Consider the following 16,717-nt stretch of genomic DNA (forward strand, 5'->3'; position numbering starts at 1 on the left):
CACAAAGGTGACACGGTTGACAGCCCAGCTGAAGTGCCTCTATACCAATGCACGCAGCATGGGTAACAAAGAGGAGGAGTTGGAAGCCACTGTGCAGAAGGAGCAGAAGGGAGCTGGCAGCTCTTTAAGGACGTTTTTCTTAGCGCACAAGAGCTCTCGATCCCCATGCGTAAGAAATCAGGCAAGGAAGGCAGGAGACCAGCGTGGCTGGGGAAGGACCTTCTGGTCGAGCTGAAGCGCAAGAAGGAAATGCATAGGCAGTGGAAGCGGGGACACGCATCCTGGGAAGAATATAGGGATGCTGCCCGGGTGTGTAGGGATGGGATCAGGAAAGCTAAGGCACAGCTGGAGCTGAATTTGGCAAGGGATGTGAAGAATCATAAGGAGGGCTTCTACAGGTGCGTTGGTCAGAAAAGGAAGAGTAAAGAAAACGTACGCCACCCCCACCCCCCTCCGATAAAGACGACGGGAGATCTAGTGACAACTGACATGGAGAAGGCTGAGGTACTCAACGACTTTTTTCCTCCCTTTTCTCTGGCAACCACTGTTCCCACATCTCTCAAGTCCTTGAACCTCAAGGCCCTCCCATCGTAGGAAACGATCCGTTTCGAGACCACCTGAGGAACCTGAACGTACACAAGTCCTGCACCTGGGGAGGAACAAGCCCATGCACCGGTATATGCTGGAGGCCGACTGGCTGGAAAGCAGCTTTGCAGAAAAGGACGTGGGGGGCTCCTGGTGGACACCAAGTTGAACAAGAGCCGACAATGTGCCCTTGCCGCAAAGAAGGCTAAGGATATCCTTAGCCCGATATAGAGGAAAGCGGGGTTTATGTATGTTACAAGACAGTTGTGTAGACCAATCAAATTGCTCACTATCCCCGGGGGCGTGTTACCGAAATCCGGAATAAAACTCCTTACCAGCAATGAGAAGTTAAGAAGCAGGCACTTCTTTATTGCAGCGCTGGGCACACAGGGGATCACTCCACCTAGTGTGTGCACCTGTCTGGTTTAATCATGCAGGTTAAATACACACCTGTTATACATAGTCACTAAATTTCTGGGAAATGTCATACATAATCATCAACTGTCCGATAAATCATTAGCATATGTAAATGTCCCTTTACGCAGGCGTGGTGAAGTCTCTGGTGGTCTTCAGAAGCCCTCTGGTGGTCTTCCATAGTCTTCCTCACTTTGTCCGATAGTTGACCTCTCTTATGTGATTCCGCGCAGTACGATTTTCGCCATCATGTATTAGATTTACATAAAAGTACATTCAATGTTAATTCTTGAATTTAACGTTTCTAGTGATTGGCCCTCAGTCACACCACCTTTTCAATATTCTTATACTAAAACATTCATTGGTTAATCTTACTTAATTCCACTAACTGGAATCTTGATCAACGTGGGGTTTCTAAGCAACAGAACTAAGGTCCATAACGATCTCTCTGAGTTCCTTAGGACAAAACACTACAAACTAACAAATCGGTCGAAGTTTCTATGGTTAACTAATTTTAGACAATACGTATTTTCTTATGACTGCATACAGCACATTTTGTACGTTCCTAAGTTTCGATGACTACATTGCGCGCTTCAAAGCCCTATATTCTACAATCTTTACCTTTTGATGAAACCCAGGTTATATAAAATTTTAACTTATCAGAATATTTGTAATAGGCGCAGGGCACCACAGGCCACCCTTGGGCAGCTTTGGGGGCACTGCCTATTTTTCTCAAAGCCTCCTACCCAGCTTAGCGCAAATCCTGTCTTGATCTGCCCTCCAGCCCTCAAGCCACCAGTGCTGAACACAGGCTTTGTATTTTATTTTCTCCCAGGAGGCGTGCAGCTTAGAAACGTCTGCAACTGAAGCGGGGCTTTCAGGGAACAATTTAGAGCAACTTCTGTTGGTTCTGCGAAATGTTCTGAGAAGTTAAGGCCTGCCCTGCCCTGGCAAAAGCAGTCATTTGACAGGAGGGAGCAGCACCGAAAAGCCACAAGCACATTTGGGGTGGACTTGATGCGGTAATAAATAACAAGAAATGGTACTTCTAGCTACAACAGCCTCTTCTGAGACCTCGTTGCCCGCCCGCAGGGTCTCAGCACTGCACGGGACAGATCCCTCCGCGGCCTGGCCCTACGTCGTCTCCCTCCGCGCCCCGGTCGGATCCCTCCGCGCCCCGGTCGGATCCCTCCGCGCCCCGGGGGCACGCAAAGTCCCTGAGCCCCGGCAAGCGCCAGGTCGACGAGGGCGGACCCGCCAAGGGGGCGGGGACAAGCGGCAACGACAGACGGGACAGCCAATCGAGACGCGGGATCGGCCGGCGGCGATCTGGCGGCCCAACGGGCGCCGCGGAGGGCCTGGCCGAGTGGAGGAAGCGCGGGGACGACAAGGGGCGTTGTCGCGGCTGGCGAGATTGTTGGGGCGCGGGCCGCCCGGCCCGGTGGCGCCACTACTGTCTTCGGAAGGATCACCGGCAAGGCGCTTCCCCGCCAACGTCATCTACGAGGACGAGGAGGTAGCCGCGGCTTTGCTCTGTGCGCGGTTCCTCTTCCCTTCCCCCCCTCCCCCTCCCCCCGCGCTCGCAGGCACCCTGAGCCGAGGCCCCGTTGCGCGGTGCCCGGGAGCGCGGCAGGGCGGGTGGCGGCGTTGCTGCGGGCGGGTGGGTGGGTGGGTGGAGGGACGGACGGGGCCTCTCTGGGTTATGGCGCTCTCTACTGCACCATCCCTAAAACATCGCGCTTTTTCGGTACCCCCAGCCCCCCGCTGCTGCGGCGCGTACCGGGTTGCCGGTGTTGCCCGGCTCGCCTCGGTTCCCAGCCCCACCGCGTCGTGCGCGTGCGTAGAGGAGGGCCTCTGACGGGAACGCACTTGGTGGCAGCCGCAGACGTCTGCCGCCTGATATCCCTTTGGCACTGCAAGTCGCGCAAAGTTTGCTGCCGAGGGATGGGAGTGGTCCTGCCTCGTGTGGGATGATAGTCTTGAAACCAGAGTAGGGACCGTAATGAGTTAGTTCTGCACAGGAGAAATGCAGGTCTCGATGTGCCTCGTAACAGCATTAGAGAGATTTCACGGCTCTGCTGTGCTAGGCTTTGTTTCTGACCCCCCAAACTGGATTATTAAAGCAAAGAATTGCAGCTTTTCTTATTTTTCTTAACAAAAAGCTAGAAACCGGTCATCCTGCGGGCTGCAAAAGCTTCCCAGATGTTGTTTCTGTGGTGAAGTGGGCCCGTGATAACAGCATGCTTGCGAGGTTTGCGGATGCTGGCGCACCACAACGTGCTAGGAACTAGAGCGAGCTGCTTAGACTGTGGGGAAAAAAATGCAGCCGTTGCCTGCACGATGTTAACTTTAAGTTAGTATCCCGTATAATTTTGTTCTTAACAGTTAGGGATGCCTTCTGCTTTTGAAGGTAGGGTTTACGTGCAATACAGAAGACAGGCTCGTACTAGGCACTCGCAGGCTTCCTGGGATTATGCTTTTGTTCAATACTTGAGCTCCCTGTCGCATGGCAAACGAGTGGCCGCTGATCTTCCACTTCACCAAACTCTTTGCTGGTTCAGTTAAGCCGTTTGTCTCCTGCCTCTGTGGTGGACCACATCGAATAGAAAAACTGCTTAGGAAATGATCAGCCCAAATTGAAACATACTGGAGGTCGCTAATCTGAAGTCCTGGCCCGTCTCCTTGCCCCCATCATCTTGCGTGCACTTCTGGAGGGGGCTCTGTAAATACGTTGTATTTTGTGTATAGAAAGTATTAATATCGCGTAAGAAAAATCAACGTTTCGGCTTGCGTTTGGGGTATCTGGCAATCTGCTTCTGTACGAGTTTGGTGGGGCGTATTGATTTGCTTAAGCTATTGCCTTTCTCTGAAGCCAATTGCGTTTTAACTGTTTACTCTTCCTCCAGCGCCTTGCGTTCCGTGATCTTTCGCCCCAAGCTCCGACGCTTTTCCTAGTCACGCCTAAGGAGCCAATTATCGGGTTATCTGACGCAGAAGATTCTGGTGAATCTGTAAGTACTGCGGAAGCTTTCTGTGGGCTAAACTGTACCTGTAATTAGTTCCTAATTTACTAGGCTCTCTCTCCCACCCCCCTTTCCCTCTTGATAGGGCACACGCAGTAGGCTATTGTGGGTTTTCTGGCGCTATAATCTTTTGCCTCTAGCTTGTAATGGAGTTGAGCTTTTTGGCTAAAAGTAGCGATATAAAGCAACGCTCCTCCCTGGGTATGTACTTCTGGTGCAAAATGCAGCGTTGTTTTGGAGCGCAGTCTGATGCCTGTCGTCGTGGTTTAGAGTAAGAGTAGCAGTACTTCCTCTAATACGGAGAAGAGGGCTTGGGGTTTTTGGCAGGTCAGGGGTGAGGAAGGGCAAAGCTGGTTGAGAGGTGCTGGATGCTTCACTCTTGGCTGTGAAAGTCAAGTTCAAAGACTTTGTAAACCCACGCAAAAGGCAGCCTAAAGTTTATTTTCCACCAGAATTGCTTATGTTGCCTGAAGATATAATGGGGGCTTTAACCCGGAGACAAACTTAGCTTCTGTGGCCGTTTTTTAGTCCGTTACTGTCCAGCTTGAAAAAAATTGCATGGCTCTTCTCCCCCACCCCTACCCCCCCACACACAGTGTGCATAATCATAATCGGTCTTTGTAGCTTTGCTTGGAAAATGTCAGTTGCGGGCGGGCGGACAGATGGTAATTTGAAGCGCAACGGTTGAATTGCTAGGAATTGGCTACCTGGTTTCTCTGGGTGGTTCTCTGCTCCCAGTCCTTCCCTTCCTGCCCTCTCCCCTCTTTGTGTGTGGCTTTTTATTTTATTTATTTATGGGTTTGTACTTCCTTCTCCAGCTTCTTGGGCATTTCATGATTGTTGGCAAGAAGCGTGCTGCTCACCTGGGCCTGACCAATGGATTCCGGATGGTTGTGGATGAAGGGCCCGAGGGTGGGCAGTCTGTCTGTCACGTACATCTACATATTCTGGGTGGCCGTCAGTTGGGCTGGCCGCCTGGCTGAGATTTTTGCACCGCAAGAGTTGCTGCACGTGTACAAATTGCCACTGAATGGATTTTGTCTGTTGCCCGTCAGTCTAGTAGCCGCTGTTGACGTCTAATTTTTGGTGACGTGTGTCTGTGGAAGGTAATGAAAGCTTTGAGCAGCAGTTGCACAATAAAGATTTAGCATGGGGATATCACCTCTGTCTTGTGCGTCTTACTGAGGGAAATAGTTCTGCAAGTTAAAATGTTGTCTCCCCAGAGTGTAAGTATGTGGAACGTTTCATTCTGTTAACAGTGTTCTATAGACAGATAATGATTTGCCCCGTCATTTGAAGCGTGATGCTGGAACCGCTTAGCAGTCTCCTGCGTCGTGCAGGAAGCAAACTCTTAGCTCTTTGGAAGTGGTACGCAAATGTACGTAAAGCCAGTGTAGGCTGCTGCTAAAACTTTAGAAAATACTGTATGTGACGCTACAGGCATGCCGTACAAGGGTGGTTTCGGCACAGTGCAATGCGGTGGAAGCATCCGGCTCCTGTTGGATCGCTTTATCAATGGCTGTGTGCTAAGGCCCCGTTGATATCCCTTTTCTGGTGAGGAGGGATACGGTAGGAGAAAAGAGTCGGTCTGAACGGCAGCTGTGGTGCTTCCGTAGCACAGTGCAATATCTCTTGTGTCAGTTTGGGTCAGCTGTCCTGGCTCTGTCCCCTCCCAACCTCTTGCCCACCCCCAGCTTACTGGACTTTGGGGGTGGGGGTGGTTGGAGAGACAGCCTCCGTGCTGTGGGAGCACTGCTCAGCAGTAGCCAAAACACTGGTGTGTTATCAACATCCTTCTAGCTACAACTACAAAGCACAGCACTATGAGGGCTGCTATGGGGAAAGTTACCTCCATCCCGGTGTGGCAGGTACACCCACCCCGACAGGAAACGAAACTTCTCTGGACAGGGAGGAGAGGAAAAAAACCCCAAACCCTAGAGGCCGCAGGTTGAAAGCCGAACTGACCAATCCGACACGCGTCAGTACGTGGAAGTGTTGACCTTTTGGGCAATGGGGAATAAAACGGCCACAGATCAGATTCGACAAGGGTATAAATGGGGCCCCGCCGGAGGACATTTTGAGTCAGTCCTCCTCGGAGCAGCGGGTCTGCAGTCAGGGACTCTCCCCTTGGGTCGGGACGCCGCCCTAGGTAACTCCTCAAGGTTGAGAGCCCTCATCTTGTAGGTGAGGGATATGCGCATTTTGAGTCATCATTTTTAGACCTTAAGAATTCTTAAGTCGGCTGTGTAGTACTAATTCCCCTTACATCATTGAGCCTGTGGTTCACTAATGATATCGTGGTTCTAACTAACTTTTTTACTGAAGAATAGATCTGATTTTTAACACCTGTTGGATTTGATTGCGTGAGCCTCCGTAACATTAAATTGGCATAGTCGGCAGGATGATGTTAATAGAGGAATTATTACGGAGGCACGGCTGTAGCCCTTCTCCCCCAGGTATGGAATGGGCAAAGGAGAAGTGGTCCGACCCAGCAGCGGTCGTGGAGAGAATAGAACAATGCCGCAGAAGTAGTCGAGATGGCAAAGGCAGTATGATTGCCATCCTAGGCGCCCGCTTGATTCAAGCGCAAAACCAAAACAGTGATTCTGACAGACTGGCAAAGGATAATTCTAAAAAGCAATGGGAAATAGGTTGTTTGAAGGCGGAATTGAAACGAGAAAAGGAGCGGGCGCGTCTATTAGAACGAAAGATTGAAATTATGCTCGCGCAAGCAAAAAAGCCCCCCAGTGTTACCCAAATCTGAAAGTTAATTACGCGCGCGGACCCTGAGGGTTGGGATGGGGACATTTGGGGAGACTGATGAAAACAGCTCTGAAGAGGTAGAGGACTTGGAGGAAAGGGACGTGCGACCCCTTATTAAAACAGAAAGGCACACGGGTCCGCACGGTGGGAACCCCCGAGCCACTGTCTGCACGACCCCTTGGACGGTGGACGGGACCCGAACTCAGTGAATTACAAGCTAAGTTTTCACGCAAGCCGGGCGAAACCGAAGCTGAGTATTTGCGGAGGGTTTCTTTAACTGGGGGAGATTGGATACTATTGAGTGATGACAAAGCGAGGGGTTTCTGGGGACCGGGAGTGTTTTTGAGTGACGGACCGGCGGGTGATCAGTCGATAACATCCCGAGTAGCCTATTGGGCTGGGGGTGTGGACCCCAAGGAGAGAGGAGAACCTGTTACTATCCGGGTAAAGGGACTGTGGGAGGTAACGGAGGGAGTGCAAAAGGCGGCCTGTGTTCAGGGCATGTACGACAGAGGGCAGCAAGGGATAGCGATGGCTGTACCGGTGGACCCCCGCCACCCCTTAGACCCCTTATTAGAGGGCTGCTGGATGCTTTAAAAATACACGTCCAGTCCCTCAGAGAAAGAATTCAGGGGGCCGTTGAGCGCAATCAACAGAACCCGCCCGCGCACGGGATGACCTGGGCGGAAGTACTGCACAGCATAGTAGTTCACGGGCGCGAGATGGGATGGGCGGAGCCGAGCGGTGGCGCGGAGGGTAACAGGAAGGTCCGGCAAGCCAGTCGTAAACGCCGCCCCGAACGGCCTCCCCCCCGGGAGCCTGAGCCTCCTTCCTGGGGTCGGCCGGGTCGGAACTACGATCCCGGAAGGAATGGTCTCTGGCGGACAGCATTGGCACTGGGGGCACCCCGAGCCATGCTGCACGGGCAGGCCGCTGACGACATCCGGAAGCTGGTGGAACTGCTGGCGGGGAAAACTAGAGACCAAAGGGAAGCGGCAGCAACCCCGCCCCCTGGGGAAGAGAAACTGAGCCCTTTCGCGGCACTGCGAGGGGAGTTGGAAGGGCTAAAAAACTAGAAGTTGGGGTCTGGGGTTCAGGCCGCCCAATGCGCGTGGCGGATTCTTGCCAATGGTCTGCTGATAAGGAGCCTTGTATACACATTCCTGTGGGTCCAAGACGGATAAGTTTAGAACTTTTAATTGATACGGGAGCCCAAATTAGCATTTTAAACAAACGACAAGCTAATGAGCTAGGGATTAAACCATCGAGAAAGACTATAAACATAACGGGAGTGACAGGAGCAGCAGAAAAATGTCCCATAGCTCGAACTCAACTTTGGCTACCTGGGGAAAAGAGAATGACTGCTGTGGAAGTGGCTTTGAGCCCCTATGAGGGAAATATACTGGGATTCGATGTGCTGGCGGGCAAACAGTGGTACCTACCCAATGGCAGGGTGTGGAGCTTTGGGGGCAGAGGGGCAGGGGCTACCCATGTGAAAACATTGCAGGTTGCTCCTGCACTACTGCAATCTAAGGTAACCCGTGTCTCTCAATACCCGCTGCCAGCCGCTGCCAAGCGGGGTATTTCGGAAGGAAGTAATGACCTTGAGAAGAGACAGATGACAAGTTGCGTACATTCCCCTTATAATTCTCCTGTTTGGCCAGTCCGTAAACCGGATGGGAGGTGGCGACTAACAATTGATTATAGGAGATTGAACAGTAATACGCCAGCATTAACTGTTGCTGTTCCGAGCATAACCTCAATAGTAACGGCAATACAGGCCGTGGCCCACCCATGGATGGCTGCTTTAGATGTCGAGGATATGTTTTTTATGATTCCCCGAAGGGAAGAGGACAAACCCCAGTTCGCCTTCAGTTGGGAGGGGACACAATACACTTTTAAATGGCTTCCCCAGGGATAGAGGCATTCCCCCACTATTGCCCACAATGCTTTAGCCAAGCCTCTTGATGCTGTGGAAGTGCCATCAGGTGTTCACATATATCAATATATAGATGATATCCTAGTCGGTGGGGATAACAAGGAACAGGTAGGGCAAGTGGCTGAGGCCATCTGGAATCTGTTAGTCAAGAATGGGCTAGACATTCCATCTTCTAAATGTCAAGGTCCTGGACAAGAAATTAAATTCCTGGGGGCACGGTGGATAGCTGGAGCAGTTGCGGTACCCGACGACACTCTATCAGCTATTGAAAAGGGACAGACTCCGGGCAATAAAACGGAATTACAGCAGCTGCTAGGTACTTTGGGCTACTGGAGAAAACATATACCAGGGTTCTCAGTGATTGCCCGCCCTCTCTATGACTTGCTCCAAAACAATAGGAAATGGGATTGGACTTTGCACCATACGGAAGCCCTTAACACTTTGAAAGATGAGCTTAAGGCTTACCAGAGACTAGGCCCGTTGCACCCGCGAGACCCGTTAAGGGTGGAATGGGGATTTGCCGCACATGCTTCATACTGTGGCGTGTTTCAAAAGGGCCCGCAAGGACCAGCTAGGCCTTTATTATTCTCTTCCACTTCATGTAAGGAGACTGAACAACGATACTCAGATTGGGAAAAAGGGGGTCCTTTGCCTCACTAGAGCGGTTAAGGAGGCTGAAAAGCTGCACACATCACAAGATGTTATGGCACAGGGCCCTTTCCCTCTCTTAAACTCAGTCCTCAATGGGTCGCCTCCTCCCGAGGGAGCAGCCCAAAAGGCCACAGTTAGGAAATGGTATGCATACCTAGAAGGGATAAGTCAGCTGTGGGAGCACTGCTCAGCAGTAGCCAAAACATTGGTGTGTTATCAACACCCTTCTAGCTACAACTACAAAGCGCAGCACTATGAGGGCTGCTATGGGGAAAGTTACCTCCATCCCAGCCAGACCCAAACCAAAACTACATCACAGGGAGACGGCAAACTTCATCTTTCTTTAGCAGCCATTAGAAAAGGGAGACGGGCATGGGAAAGCAGGGCGATCCTTTGTTGCCCTTGAACCCTACGTTACTGAGGCATCTGAGACGCCCGCTGGAAGGCGTCTTCATCTCTTCTATATCCCCAAGCGATCGGGTGAAGTTTGGTGACACGGGCGTGTAAGTGACCCGAGGACTTCACCTTTATTTAGTCTTCCCGGGGAGGAGATGGAAACGGTTTACCTGAGGTAGATGGAAACTGACATATGATGTTTCCTTGAAACTGCACTGGTGCAGTGTTTGCTTACTGAATGATTGAGCTAGGTAACATCTATTGCTCTGTCTGTGTTAACTCCCTAAGGTATCTAGAAAGTGTTCCCACTTCTGGGGGCGGGGGAATTTTGAAGAAGCTAGGTATGGCTTATACATTCAGAGAGACTGGGTGATTACCATACGTTTTAGAAGTCTGTGGCGCTTGGTGGAATTCATGTCTCGCCTCGCAGGCAACATTGCCGATACCTTGCTCCAAACCAGAGCGAGCAAAGGGTTATTAAACAGCGATCCACTGAAGAATCGTAGAATCCTAGAGCAGCCCAGGTGGGAAGGGACCTGGAAAGATCATCTGGTCCATCCTTTTGTGGGAAAGGGAGCCTAGATTAGATCATCTAGCACCCTGTTGTCGTGGTTTAACCCCAATCAGCAACTAAGCACCACGCAGCCACTCACTCGCTTCCCCCCCCCCCACCCAGTGGGATGGGGGAGAAAATCGGGAAGAGAAGTAAAACTTGTGGGTTGAGATAAGAACGGTTTAATAGAACAGAAAAGAAGAAACTAATAATGATAACACTAATAAAATGACAATAGTAATAATGAAAGGATTGGAATATACAAGTGATGCACAATGCAATTGCTCACCACCCGCCGACCGACGCCCAGCTAGTCCCTGAGCGGCGATCCCCCCCCCGCTCCCCCCCAGTTGATATACTAGATGTGACATCACATGGTATGGAATACCCCGTTGGCCACTTTGGGTCAGCTGCCCTGGTTGTGTCCCCTCCCAGCTTCCTGTGCCCCTCCAGCTTTCTCGCTGGCTGGGCATGAGAAGCTGAAAAATCCTTGACTTCAGACTAAACACTACTTAGCAACAACTGAAAACATCAGTGTTATCTTCGCATACTGAACTCAAAACATGGCACTGTACCAGCTACTAGGAAGACAATTAACTCTATCCCAGCTGAAACCAGGGCAGCGTCACTGAGAGGCTGCCGAGCCTGGTGAACCCTGTGGATTATCATCTGCTCCTACTATTCCGCGTAGGGTCTGGCGAGGCAACTTAGAACCCTCCCAAGAGACTATATGTCCCTCGGAGCAATGTTAAAAGGATCAGGAGCACAGGTGGTGGTCTCCTCTATCCTCCCAGTCAGAGGAAGGGGTCCGGGAAGGAGGAGACGAATTGAACAGGTGAATGCCTGGCTGCGTAGCTGGTGCCATGCTCAAGGTTTTGGCTTCTATGATCGTGGATCTGCCTTTGAGAAGCCGGGTCTGTTGGGAACTGATGGGATTCACCTGACCAAGCGGGGCAAGAGGGTCTTCGCCAACAAGCTGGCCAGACTTACAAGGAGGGCTTTAAACTAGACTCAGTGGGGGAAGGGGATGGAGTTTTGAGCAACAGAGAAGAGCGAGGGGCTGCTGATGCGTTAGGAACCAACAGGGGAACACTTGAGAAATGCCACAAAGGAACTGGGGCTTGATCCTCCACAAAGGTGACACGGTTGACAGCCCAGCTGAAGTGCCTCTATACCAATGCACGCAGCATGGGTAACAAAGAGGAGGAGTTGGAAGCCACTGTGCAGAAGGAGCAGAAGGGAGCTGGCAGCTCTTTAAGGACGTTTTTCTTAGCGCACAAGAGCTCTCGATCCCCATGCGTAAGAAATCAGGCAAGGAAGGCAGGAGACCAGCGTGGCTGGGGAAGGACCTTCTGGTCGAGCTGAAGCGCAAGAAGGAAATGCATAGGCAGTGGAAGCGGGGACACGCATCCTGGGAAGAATATAGGGATGCTGCCCGGGTGTGTAGGGATGGGATCAGGAAAGCTAAGGCACAGCTGGAGCTGAATTTGGCAAGGGATGTGAAGAATCATAAGGAGGGCTTCTACAGGTGCGTTGGTCAGAAAAGGAAGAGTAAAGAAAACGTACGCCACCCCCACCCCCCTCCGATAAAGACGACGGGAGATCTAGTGACAACTGACATGGAGAAGGCTGAGGTACTCAACGACTTTTTTCCTCCCTTTTCTCTGGCAACCACTGTTCCCACATCTCTCAAGTCCTTGAACCTCAAGGCCCTCCCATCGTAGGAAACGATCCGTTTCGAGACCACCTGAGGAACCTGAACGTACACAAGTCCTGCACCTGGGGAGGAACAAGCCCATGCACCGGTATATGCTGGAGGCCGACTGGCTGGAAAGCAGCTTTGCAGAAAAGGACGTGGGGGGCTCCTGGTGGACACCAAGTTGAACAAGAGCCGACAATGTGCCCTTGCCGCAAAGAAGGCTAAGGATATCCTTAGCCCGATATAGAGGAAAGCGGGGTTTATGTATGTTACAAGACAGTTGTGTAGACCAATCAAATTGCTCACTATCCCCGGGGGCGTGTTACCGAAATCCGGAATAAAACTCCTTACCAGCAATGAGAAGTTAAGAAGCAGGCACTTCTTTATTGCAGCGCTGGGCACACAGGGGATCACTCCACCTAGTGTGTGCACCTGTCTGGTTTAATCATGCAGGTTAAATACACACCTGTTATACATAGTCACTAAATTTCTGGGAAATGTCATACATAATCATCAACTGTCCGATAAATCATTAGCATATGTAAATGTCCCTTTACGCAGGCGTGGTGAAGTCTCTGGTGGTCTTCAGAAGCCCTCTGGTGGTCTTCCATAGTCTTCCTCACTTTGTCCGATAGTTGACCTCTCTTATGTGATTCCGCGCAGTACGATTTTCGCCATCATGTATTAGATTTACATAAAAGTACATTCAATGTTAATTCTTGAATTTAACGTTTCTAGTGATTGGCCCTCAGTCACACCACCTTTTCAATATTCTTATACTAAAACATTCATTGGTTAATCTTACTTAATTCCACTAACTGGAATCTTGATCAACGTGGGGTTTCTAAGCAACAGAACTAAGGTCCATAACGATCTCTCTGAGTTCCTTAGGACAAAACACTACAAACTAACAAATCGGTCGAAGTTTCTATGGTTAACTAATTTTAGACAATACGTATTTTCTTATGACTGCATACAGCACATTTTGTACGTTCCTAAGTTTCGATGACTACATTGCGCGCTTCAAAGCCCTATATTCTACAATCTTTACCTTTTGATGAAACCCAGGTTATATAAAATTTTAACTTATCAGAATATTTGTAATAGGCGCAGGGCACCACAGGCCACCCTTGGGCAGCTTTGGGGGCACTGCCTATTTTTCTCAAAGCCTCCTACCCAGCTTAGCGCAAATCCTGTCTTGATCTGCCCTCCAGCCCTCAAGCCACCAGTGCTGAACACAGGCTTTGTATTTTATTTTCTCCCAGGAGGCGTGCAGCTTAGAAACGTCTGCAACTGAAGCGGGGCTTTCAGGGAACAATTTAGAGCAACTTCTGTTGGTTCTGCGAAATGTTCTGAGAAGTTAAGGCCTGCCCTGCCCTGGCAAAAGCAGTCATTTGACAGGAGGGAGCAGCACCGAAAAGCCACAAGCACGTTTGGGGTGGACTTGATGCGGTAATAAATAACAAGAAATGGTACTTCTAGCTACAACAGCCTCTTCTGAGACCTCGTTGCCCGCCCGCAGGGTCTCAGCACTACACGGGACAGATCCCTCCGCGCCCCGGTCGGATCCCTCCGCGCCCCGGGGGCACGCAAAGTCCCTGAGCCCCGGCAAGCGCCAGGTCGACGAGGGCGGACCCGCCAAGGGGGCGGGGACAAGCGGCAACGACAGACGGGACAGCCAATCGAGACGCGGGATCGGCCGGCGGCGATCTGGCGGCCCAACGGGCGCCGCGGAGGGCCTGGCCGAGTGGAGGAAGCGCGGGGACGACAAGGGGCGTTGTCGCGGCTGGCGAGATTGTTGGGGCGCGGGCCGCCCGGCCCGGTGGCGCCACTACTGTCTTCGGAAGGATCACCGGCAAGGCGCTTCCCCGCCAACGTCATCTACGAGGACGAGGAGGTAGCCGCGGCTTTGCTCTGTGCGCGGTTCCTCTTCCCTTCCCCCCCTCCCCCTCCCCCCGCGCTCGCAGGCACCCTGAGCCGAGGCCCCGTTGCGCGGTGCCCGGGAGCGCGGCAGGGCGGGTGGCGGCGTTGCTGCGGGCGGGTGGGTGGGTGGGTGGAGGGACGGACGGGGCCTCTCTGGGTTGTGGCGCTCTCTACTGCACCATCCCTAAAACATCGCGCTTCTTCGGTACCCCCCGCCCCCCGCTGCTGCGGCGCGTACCGGGTTGCCGGTGTTGCCCGGCTCGCCTCGGTTCCCAGCCCCACCGCGTCGTGCGCGTGCGTAGAGGAGGGCCTCTGACGGGAACGCACTTGGTGGCAGCCGCAGACGTCTGCCGCCTGATATCCCTTTGGCACTGCAAGTCGCGCAAAGTTTGCTGCCGAGGGATGGGAGTGGTCCTGCCTCGTGTGGGATGATAGTCTTGAAACCAGAGTAGGGACCGTAATGAGTTAGTTCTGCACAGGAGAAATGCAGGTCTCGATGTGCCTCGTAACAGCATTAGAGAGATTTCACGGCTCTGCTGTGCTAGGCTTTGTTTCTGACCCCCCAAACTGGATTATTAAAGCAAAGAATTGCAGCTTTTCTTATTTTTCTTAACAAAAAGCTAGAAACCGGTCATCCTGCGGGCTGCAAAAGCTTCCCAGATGTTGTTTCTGTGGTGAAGTGGGCCCGTGATAACAGCATGCTTGCGAGGTTTGCGGATGCTGGCGCACCACAACGTGCTAGGAACTAGAGCGAGCTGCTTAGACTGTGGGGAAAAAAATGCAGCCGTTGCCTGCACGATGTTAACTTTAAGTTAGTATCCCGTATAATTTTGTTCTTAACAGTTAGGGATGCCTTCTGCTTTTGAAGGTAGGGTTTACGTGCAATACAGAAGACAGGCTCGTACTAGGCACTCGCAGGCTTCCTGGGATTATGCTTTTGTTCAATACTTGAGCTCCCTGTCGCATGGCAAACGAGTGGCCGCTGATCTTCCACTTCACCAAACTCTTTGCTGGTTCAGTTAAGCCGTTTGTCTCCTGCCTCTGTGGTGGACCACATCGAATAGAAAAACTGCTTAGGAAATGATCAGCCCAAATTGAAACATACTGGAGGTCGCTAATCTGAAGTCCTGGCCCGTCTCCTTGCCCCCATCATCTTGCGTGCACTTCTGGAGGGGGCTCTGTAAATACGTTGTATTTTGTGTATAGAAAGTATTAATATCGCGTAAGAAAAATCAACGTTTCGGCTTGCGTTTGGGGTATCTGGCAATCTGCTTCTGTACGAGTTTGGTGGGGCGTATTGATTTGCTTAAGCTATTGCCTTTCTCTGAAGCCAATTGCGTTTTCACTGTTTACTCTTCCTCCAGCGCCTTGCGTTCCGTGATCTTTCGCCCCAAGCTCCGACGCTTTTCCTAGTCACGCCTAAGGAGCCAATTATCGGGTTATCTGACGCAGAAGATTCTGGTGAATCTGTAAGTACTGCGGAAGCTTTCTGTGGGCTAAACTGTACCTGTAATTAGTTCCTAATTTACTAGGCTCTCTCTCCCACCCCCCTTTCCCTCTTGATAGGGCACACGCAGTAGGCTATTGTGGGTTTTCTGGCGCTATAATCTTTTGCCTCTAGCTTGTAATGGAGTTGAGCTTTTTGGCTAAAAGTAGCGATATAAAGCAACGCTCCTCCCTGGGTATGTACTTCTGGTGCAAAATGCAGCGTTGTTTTGGAGCGCAGTCTGATGCCTGTCGTCGTGGTTTAGAGTAAGAGTAGCAGTACTTCCTCTAATACGGAGAAGAGGGCTTGGGGTTTTTGGCAGGTCAGGGGTGAGGAAGGGCAAAGCTGGTTGAGAGGTGCTGGATGCTTCACTCTTGGCTGTGAAAGTCAAGTTCAAAGACTTTGTAAACCCACGCAAAAGGCAGCCTAAAGTTTATTTTCCACCAGAATTGCTTATGTTGCCTGAAGATATAATGGGGGCTTTAACCCGGAGACAAACTTAGCTTCTGTGGCCGTTTTTTAGTCCGTTACTGTCCAGCTTGAAAAAAATGGCATGGCTCTTCTCCCCCACCCCTACCCCCCCACACACAGTGTGCATAATCATAATCGGTCTTTGTAGCTTTGCTTGGAAAATGTCAGTTGCGGGCGGGCGGACAGATGGTAATTTGAAGCGCAACGGTTGAATTGCTAGGAATTGGCTACCTGGTTTCTCTGGGTGGTTCTCTGCTCCCAGTCCTTCCCTTCCTGCCCTCTCCCCTCTTTGTGTGTGGCTTTTTATTTTATTTATTTATGGGTTTGTACTTCCTTCTCCAGCTTCTTGGGCATTTCATGATTGTTGGCAAGAAGCGTGCTGCTCACCTGGGCCTGACCAATGGATTCCGGATGGTTGTGGATGAAGGGCCCGAGGGTGGGCAGTCTGTCTGTCACGTACATCTACATATTCTGGGTGGCCGTCAGTTGGGCTGGCCGCCTGGCTGAGATTTTTGCACCGCAAGAGTTGCTGCACGTGTACAAATTGCCACTGAATGGATTTTGTCTGTTGCCCGTCAGTCTAGTAGCCGCTGTTGACGTCTAATTTTTGGTGACGTGTGTCTGTGGAAGGTAATGAAAGCTTTGAGCAGCAGTTGCACAATAAAGATTTAGCATGGGGATATCACCTCTGTCTTGTGCGTCTTACTGAGGGAAATAGTTCTGCAAGTTAAAACGTTGTCTCCCCAGAGTGTAAGTATGTGGAACGTTTCATTCTGTTAACAGTGTTCTATAGACAGATAATGATTTGCCCCGT

General features: G+C 51.3%; 2 protein-coding genes across 2 annotated transcripts; both read left to right on the forward strand.

Moving 5' to 3' along the window:
- Positions 1–607: 607 nt before the first annotated feature.
- LOC126035498 (uncharacterized) lies at positions 608–5,183 on the forward strand. Its single transcript, XM_049794151.1, has 3 exons — positions 608–2,515; positions 3,906–4,010; positions 4,841–5,183. Exons 1-3 carry the CDS (start codon positions 2,039–2,041, stop codon positions 5,003–5,005), a joined length of 747 nt encoding a protein of 248 aa, XP_049650108.1. The 5' UTR covers positions 608–2,038; the 3' UTR covers positions 5,006–5,183.
- Positions 5,184–7,459: 2,276 nt separating this feature from the next.
- Positions 7,460–16,588, forward strand: LOC126035581 (uncharacterized). The gene is made up of 4 exons (XM_049794226.1): positions 7,460–7,622; positions 13,526–13,920; positions 15,311–15,415; positions 16,246–16,588. Exons 1-4 carry the CDS (start codon positions 7,460–7,462, stop codon positions 16,408–16,410), a joined length of 828 nt encoding a protein of 275 aa, XP_049650183.1. The 3' UTR covers positions 16,411–16,588.
- Positions 16,589–16,717: the final 129 nt, after the last annotated feature.

Source organism: Accipiter gentilis, chromosome W, assembly GCF_929443795.1.
Source record: "Accipiter gentilis chromosome W, bAccGen1.1, whole genome shotgun sequence".
Classification (NCBI taxonomy): Eukaryota; Metazoa; Chordata; class Aves; order Accipitriformes; family Accipitridae; genus Astur; species Astur gentilis.

What these genes read in the sequence shown, in the direction of transcription:
- LOC126035498 (XM_049794151.1), top strand. Translation starts at nt 2,039, where the DNA reads ATGGTACTTCTAGCTACAACAGCCTCTTCTGAGACCTCGTTGCCCGCC. An exon ending in TCATCTACGAGGACGAGGAG is followed by an intron (nt 2,516 to 3,905) that starts GTAGCCGCGGCT and finishes CTCTTCCTCCAG; the next exon opens with CGCCTTGCGTTCCGTGATCT. An exon ending in CAGAAGATTCTGGTGAATCT is followed by an intron (nt 4,011 to 4,840) that starts GTAAGTACTGCG and finishes TTCCTTCTCCAG; the next exon opens with CTTCTTGGGCATTTCATGAT.
- LOC126035581 (XM_049794226.1), top strand. Translation starts at nt 7,460, where the DNA reads ATGACCTGGGCGGAAGTACTGCACAGCATAGTAGTTCACGGGCGCGAG. An exon ending in TCATCTACGAGGACGAGGAG is followed by an intron (nt 13,921 to 15,310) that starts GTAGCCGCGGCT and finishes CTCTTCCTCCAG; the next exon opens with CGCCTTGCGTTCCGTGATCT. An exon ending in CAGAAGATTCTGGTGAATCT is followed by an intron (nt 15,416 to 16,245) that starts GTAAGTACTGCG and finishes TTCCTTCTCCAG; the next exon opens with CTTCTTGGGCATTTCATGAT.